The sequence below is a fragment of the Cetorhinus maximus genome, chromosome 27, assembly GCF_964194155.1.
Source record: "Cetorhinus maximus chromosome 27, sCetMax3.hap1.1, whole genome shotgun sequence".
In the NCBI taxonomy this organism is placed as follows: Eukaryota; Metazoa; Chordata; class Chondrichthyes; order Lamniformes; family Cetorhinidae; genus Cetorhinus; species Cetorhinus maximus.
The window spans coordinates 2,540,544-2,548,396 of record NC_135905.1 but is presented as its reverse complement, the minus strand read 5'-3'; the positions used below and the strand labels follow the sequence as shown (position 1 = coordinate 2,548,396).

General features: G+C 47.9%; 1 protein-coding gene across 1 annotated transcript in view; it reads left to right on the top strand.

The window, feature by feature from the left end:
* Positions 1 to 6,314: 6,314 nt before the first annotated feature.
* Positions 6,315 to 7,853, top strand: part of LOC144668480 (uncharacterized) — a 37,602-nt gene continuing 36,063 nt past the window's right edge. The window contains exon 1 of the mRNA XM_078530513.1: positions 6,315 to 6,437. Within this exon, the coding sequence (XP_078386639.1) occupies positions 6,315 to 6,437 (123 nt within the window). The remainder of the gene's footprint in view (positions 6,438 to 7,853) is intronic.

Sequence of the window (7,853 nt, the reverse complement as noted above, 5' to 3'; positions counted from 1 at the left end):
CGGCACATTTAAATAGGAATTCAAACCACCAAGCATATCGACTAACTTAGCAACAGCCAATAGAAATCAATCAGTAATTAACCTGGGAGGAGTTGGTCCCTTTAAGTAACGCTGGTGAGGGTCCCTTCCTGCTGCCCAACACACTTTTCAAGCTGTTCAAGGTTAAGAGAGGGCATTAACCAGAGCAACAAGGTCCAAAATGGTACCACTGGAACAAAGCAGCATCACACACTGACTGATGTCACCATCTCTCTAATCTACAGGATTGATGCACAAGCTCCCAGGACCAACACTAACACCCTGAGCAACACAGTGTGGCCAGCTCGAGACATGTTCACATTCAGAGCAGACGCCACTTTGGACCTGAAGGTGCTAAAATTACAGGCACTACACAACAAATTTTGCAGTGATTGTCAACAGGTCTGAGGCTGGTAACCCTGTGGCGAGTAACTCACCTCCTGATTCCCCAAAGCCTGTCCACCATCTACCAATCACAGGGCAGGAGTGTGATGGAATACACCCCACTTGCCTGGATGAGTGCAGCTCCCACAACACTCGAGGAGCTTGACACCATCCAAGACAAAACAGCCCACTTCATTGGCACCACATCCATAAACATTCACTCCCTCCACCACCGACGCACAGTTTCAGCAGTGTGTACCATCTACAAGATGCACTGCAGGAATTCACCAAGGTCCTTAGACAGTACGACCACTACCATCTAGAAGGACAAGGGCAGCAGGCACATGGGAACACCACCACCTGGAAGTTCCCCTCCAAGCCACTCACCATCCTGACTTGTTCCTTCACTGTCGCTGGGTCAAAATCCTGGAACTCCCTCCCTAACAGCACTGTGGGTGTACCTACACCACATGGACTGCAGTGACTCAAGAAGGCAGCTCACCACCACCTTCTCAAGGGCAACTAGAGATGGGAAATAAATGCTGGCCCAGCCAGCGATGCCCACATCCCATAAATGAATAAAAAATAAACATCCTGCGCAAATTTCACTGTCCTTTTTAAAATTAAATTGCTAAAGTCTCATTTGGATTAAATAAAAACAGGTCCGGCAGCATCTGTGGAGAGAGAAACAGAGTTAACATTTCAGGTCGATGACCTTTCATTAGAGCCGGGAAAGTTAGAGAGGTCACAGGTTTTAAGTAAGTGCAGAGGCATAAAAAGAGAGGTGGTGGGTAAAGAACAAAAGGGAAGGTGTGTGATTGGCTGGATGCAGGAGAGATTAAATGACGAAAGGGATGATGATGCAAGACAAAAGGGGGTGATAATGGGACAAGGAAAGAAACAAAAGATGTGTCTAGAGGAGGTGTAAATGGTAGTGGCAGAATCGTCACCAGCAGCTACTGTCCAAAATAATGGATTCCAGAAGGCTATAAACTACCTCATCGAAAGGTGAGGTGTTGTCCCCAGAGCTTGTGTCGACCTTCATTAGAATAGAGCAGGAGACCGAGGGCCGCGAGTCAGAGTGAGAGTGGGGCAGAAAATTAAAACGACAGCGACCAAAATCTCGGGCTGCACTTGCAGACTGAATGGAACCATTCAACAAAGCAGTCACGCAATCTGCATTTGGCTTCCCAATGTAGAGGTGGCTGCATGGTGGGCAGTGATACTAAATTGAACAGGTACATCGCTGCTTCACCTCCAAGGAATGTTTGGAGTATCGGACTGTGAGGAGAGAGGAGCTAAAAGATCACAAAAAGTGCGTATGTGTTAGCAAGTAATCGGGGAGGCAAATGGAATATTGGCCTTTATGGTAACGGGGGGCGGAATATAAAATTAGGATGGTCTTGCTACAGCTGTACAGAGCATTGGTAAGACTGCACCTACAGTACTCAATACAGTTCTGGTTTCTTTATGTAAGGATGGATATATTCACAATGGAAGAGAAGGTTCACTAGGTTGATTCCTGGGATGAAGGGATTGGCTTATGAGGAAAGGTTGAGCAGATTGGGCCTGAGATAAAAACAAAAAGCTTATATTTCACTTTTCTCCTGACTATACTCAGTTCTGCCGAAGGGTCATGAAGACCCGAAACGTTAACTGATTTCTTCTCCACCAATGCTGCCAGACCTGCTGAGTTTTTCCAGGTAATTCTGTTTTAGATTGGGCCGGTACTCGCTGGAATTTAGAAGAGTGAGAGGTAATCTTATCGAAGCATATAAGGTTCTGAGGGGGTTTGACAGGGTAGATGCTGAATGTTTCCTCTCGTGGGGGAATCTAGAACTAGGGGGCACAGTTTCACAATAAGGGGTCTCCCATTTAAGACAGAGATGAGGAGGAATTTCAACTCTTGAGAGCTGTAGTGTTTGGAATTCTATTCCCCAGAGAGCAGTAGAGGCTGGGTCATTGAATATATTCAGGGCTGAGTTAGACAGATTTTTGATCGACAAGGGTTATGGGGGGGTAGACAGGAACGTCACAATCAGATCAGCCATGAAAGGCTCGAGGGGCCGAAAGGCCTACTCCTGCTCTTATTTCTTATGTTCCTATCTATTGGACCTCCTGTGCTTGCATGGGAAGGTGCAATAGGAAGGGGAAGGTTTGTCGAGGGTGATTGAGGCAGTCATGGAGAGAATGATCCCTTCAGAACTCTGAAAGGGGAGGGGAAGATGTGTTTGGTGGTGACATCACGCTGGAGATGGTGGAAATAGTGAAGGATGATCCATTGAATACAATAGGGTTGAAGGTAAGGATAAGGAACACCTTCTCATGGTGCTGGGTGGGAGGGGAAGGAGTGAGAGCAGAAATGCGGGAAATGGGTCAGACATAGTCAAGGGCCCTGTCAACCATGGTGGAGAGGGAATCCTCAGTTGAGGAAGAAGGAAGTCACCTCAGAAGCACAAGTAGGACAGGTTACATCATCAGAACAGATACAATGGCTATGCAGAAACTGTGAGAATGGAATCGAGTGCTTGCAGGAACCCTGGGGTAAAATTTTTACCTTGGCGGGTGAGCGTAAAATGACCAGCGAGTGTCGCAATGTCAACGTGCAGTAGCACGATATTCCGGTCAGTGGGCAGGCGCTGGAGTTGGCAGTGCGCCCACTGAAAATGAAGAGGCCGATGAAAAGAAATTTTTCGCTGCCAATCCAACCTTACGGTTGGCGAAAAGGCCAAGCGGCCTTTGCACTTTTTAGGAAGCCTCATCCCCGGGCGGGATGAGGTTTCCAACAGCAATTAAATATTAAATAAAAATTTCAAAACTTAATTAATAACATGTCCCTGTGTTTTATAACATTTTTAATTTCTTTATTATTTTAAAAAAGCTCTCCATCTCCCCGAGGCAGCTCTGTGCCTCAGGGAGATTTTCAAGTGCTTATTCACACGCATGTTGGCCCTCCTGCCCCCACCTGCACAGGTAGGCGCTGAGCGCTGCCACTCGCCATTCATGCCGGGCGGGCTTTAATTGGCCCACCAGCCTGAAATCACCTTCCGGCCTCGATCGTGGGCGGCTTCCTGACCGTCCATAGTGGGCCCGTCCAATAAGGGCAAGAGTCTGCCCCAGGTCTGAGGAGGCGTCACTGACGTGGCTGTGGGATTCAGTGGGTATTGGTCCACAGCCTATCCCCAGGAATGGAGACAGGAAAGTCAGGGAAGAGAAGGGAAGAGTCAGAAATGGACCACGTCAAACCGAGGAGGGTGGAAATGGGAAGTAAAGTTGAGGAAATTTTCCAGTTCAGGGTGAGAGCAGGACGCGGCACTGATACAGGATAGACCGGAAAAGGATGTGAGGGAGGGGCCTGAGCAGGACCACACAAAGGCAGGCGTGGATAGGACCCACATGCGTTCCCATAGCAACATCTTTTTCTTGGAGGGAGTGAGTGAAGATGTTCGAAGAAGAGGCTGGTCAGTGTGAGAACAAGTTCAGGCAGGGGAGGGATGGCGATGGATGGAGGCTGGTTGTCAAGGTAGGCGCTCACTCTGAATCGGGATGTGGAGGTGCAGAGATTGGCCCAAGGTTAAAAGGGGACGTCTAGGCCCAGGAAACTGGAGACTGTGGGTGTGGCGAAGGATGTTGGAAGAATTCCGATTTAGGTGGGAAGAGTCTGGACAAGAGGAGAAAAACTAGAATTGAGGCCTAAAAGGTAACTTGTGTCTGGAGGGATAAGACACAGATATGGTTCTTAATGAATCCTTTACATCAATTTTCACAAGAGAGTGGGATGAAGCAGGCATTGTAGTATAGAAGGAGGAATGTGGAATATTGGATGGGGTAAGCATAGCAAGAGAGGAAATATAAAGAGATTTAAGCATCTTTGAAAGTGGAATTGTATCCAAGGCTGCTAAGGGAGAAAATAGTGGAGACTCTGGCTGCTGTTTTCCAATCCTCTCTGGCCACAGGTGTGGCGCCAGATGTGGAGGACCGATAATGTTGTACCATTGTTTAAAAAAGGAGGAATTGGATGGACAATTACAGGCCAAACAGCCTAACTCGGTGGTGGGAAAATTATTGCAAAGAGTTCTTAGTGACAGTAAGGCACATCATTTAGAAAGGCACACAATAATCGAGGAGAGCCAGCGTGGGTTTGTTAAGGGAAGATCGTGTCTGATTAAATTGTTTGAATTTTTTGAAGAGGTAACAAGGAGGGTCAATGAGGGTAGTGGGTTTGATGTAATTTACATAGGTTTTGGCAAAGCTTTTGATTAAGTTCCGCATGGCAGACTGGTCAATGAATGAAAAGTTCATGAGATCCAAGGACAAGTGGCAAACTGGATCCAAACCAGACTCAGTGACAGGAAGCAAAAGGTTACAGTTGATGGGCAGTTTTGTGACTGGACGGCTGTTTCCAGTGAGGTTCCATTTGGCTCAGTGCTGGCCCCTTGCTTTTTGTGGCATATTTCAATGATTCAGACTTAAATATGGGGACATGATTAAAAGGTTTGCAGATGATACACTAATTGACCCTGTGGTATTAGTGAGGGAGAGAGCTGTTTGACTGCAGGATGATATTAATGGTGGTAAGAGAAGTAGCAAATGGAATTCCAACCAGAGAAGTGTGAGGTCAGGCATTTGGGGAAGAAAAACAAGGCAAGGGAATACAATAAATGATCGGATATTGAGAAGTGTAGAGGAACAGAGATGTCTACAGATCCCTGAAGGTAGCAGAACAGGTGGATAAGGCAGTCTTGAGGTGTACAGGATAGTTATTGGCCAAGGCCTGGAATATAAGAGCTGGGAGGTTATGCTAGGACAGTAACAAACACTAGTTAAACTGCAACTAGAGTATTGTGTGCAGTTCTGGACACCGCGTTACATGAAGGTTGTGATCACAGTTAGAGAGGAGATTTATGAGGATGTTGCTAGGAATGAAGAAGGTTCTGTTTTTATGTGTTGCATCCCCTGTATTTGCATGGGAAGGTGCTATAGGAAGGGAAAGGGTTGGTGAATTTTATTTGTGAGGAAATATTGAATAGGCTGGTTTTGCTTTCTTTAGAACAGAGGAGGCTGAGGGGAGGTTTAATTGAGCTGCTTAAAGTTATGAGGGACTGAGACAGAGTGAAGGGAGGATCTATTAACCTTAGCAGAGAGAACAATAACAAGGGAGCATAGAATTAATGTAACTGGTGAAAATTTAGAGAGGAGTTTGAGGAGTAATATTACACCCAGAGGGTGGTGGGGGATCGGAACTCACCGCCTGAAAGATGGTGAAGGCTGGAACCCCCACTGCATTTAAAAAAAAACACTTGGCTATGATTTGAATTGCAGTGAGCAACAGGGCTACTGACCAAGAGCTGGAAGGTGGGATTAGACTGGGTAATGTTTCACTGGCTGGCAGAAGTACAATGGGCCGAATGGCCTCCCTCTGTGTCTGTTTCTTTATGAGATAGAAAGAAATCACTTCTGTTGGGTGAGAACAGGCTGAAACAAACATTCTGCCAGGGCAGTTCTGTTAGTGGATCTCATGAAGGAGGTAGGAGTGGGCTTCTCGGGGTCAGGGGGTTATGAAGCTGGAGACTGAGGAGGGGAGATCTCCAGAGGAGATGAGGTCAGTGAGAGTCCTGGCTTGATGTTTGGTAGTGGGGTCATGGTCAGCAGGGGGGTAGGAGAAAGTGTCGGAGAGTTAACGTTCAGCCTCTGGAAGGTACAGGCCGGTTTGTCAAACAACAACAGCTCCCCCCACCCCCTCCTTGTCGGCAGGTTTACTGATTGAGAGAAAGGAATGCAGGAAGTTCAGAGGGAGGTCGGTTCGAGTGAGTGATGGGTACAGAGAAATTGAGACTGTCGATGTTACACCAACACTTTAGAGAGGGTAAGAGACCAAAGGGAGGGGTCCAGGCGGAGGGAGAATCCTGGAGATGGGTAAAAAGGTGCGCTGTGCAGAGGGCAGGCCCCTGGGTGAGGAGGCGAGTGAAGCGGTGATGGGAGAGAAGCTCAGCATCACACTCAACTCGAAAGTCATTGAGATGGGGGCGCAAGGGGTAAAACTGAACCCTTTGAGGACAGGTTGTTCAGAGCCAGAGGGAGGACGATCAGAGGGGGTTATTGAAACTTGCAAGGGGTGAGATTGGAAGAAGGGATGGTGTCAGAGGAAAGGGAAGGGGAAGAAAGATTGGAGGAATGTTGGGATGCAAGATTGTGTTCCTTCACATCTGAAAGGGAATAAAAAGCTTTCAAAGTGCCGGGTGAGGGCCTCGTATTGCTTCGCTGGAGGGAGAGTGGGTGAATCCTCACACTGAACTGAGAGCTTCTGAACTAGAGCGATAAAGGTGATGTCCTGTTGTAGCCAGGTTTGGAGGCCAGGGTCTCCATGGTTACCAGAAAGCAATGGGCCCCTCGGCATTTCAATCCTCATCCACCCCACGATCCCTGGGAGCTGATCTATCAGGGACCTCGGCAATGTACCCCAGGGAAATTCTACAGCAATTGAGTTTTCATGTTTTTAAATTTGTTTCTGAGGTATAAAACAGGTCAATGTCCTGAGTAAAAGGTGCCTCTATCCCCTCCGCAACTTCCCTTTCCCATTGATTCCTTCTTTGGAATGATTTGATGTTGATAAAGTGCTCGCGATGGCGAGTCTACCTCCCCCACTTCAGACCTAACCCACCAGCCGAGAACACGGCTGGACCACAAACCGGGGCGGGGGGGGCAGTGAAAATCAGGAAGGGGTATAAATTGGGGGTGGTGGGGGGGCTGTGAAAATCAGGGAGGGGTATAAATTGGGTGGGGGGGGCAGTGAAAATCAGGGAGGGGTATAAATCGGGTGGGCGAGGGGCAGTGTAAATCAGGGAGGGGTATAAATCGGGTGGGCGAGGGGCAGTGTAAATTGGGATGGGGTGTTAATAGGAGTAACTGAAAGCGTTGAGTATGTCAGATCCCATGGGTGTCCATCCGAACGTCTTTAATTAACCGCAGCTGACACAGCTCCGAGCGATCCTTTTCCCAATCCTGATGCGCTCTATCCTTCAGGCCTCACACTGGAAACAGTCGCAGAGCCTGGGTCATGGGGTGCAGACACTGAGGTTCTGGAAATCTTAACGTCCTCAGTGTGTGTGGGAAATACAGGATGAGCACATGTCCCTTGACATTAATCAGGCAGTTACACCCTGACAGAGGTGGAAGCCATGAACATCCTGATGGCTAAACACATTCAAACTGACTTGATGTGGGATGGCCAAAAAAAAACCCCAAACAAATGGATATTCACCTTCGGATCCCTCATCCCTTTCAGACTCCCTGCCCATGACCTGCTGTTGACCCACACTGACCACCCCGCTCCCGCGATTGAACACACTGTGCCTGTGTGACATCCTCTCCTCGCGCGCACTAACTGCCCAAATCGGAAGAATACAGACACTCACGTCAAAACTGATGTTGGGCCCCGGGTACCAGTGGTA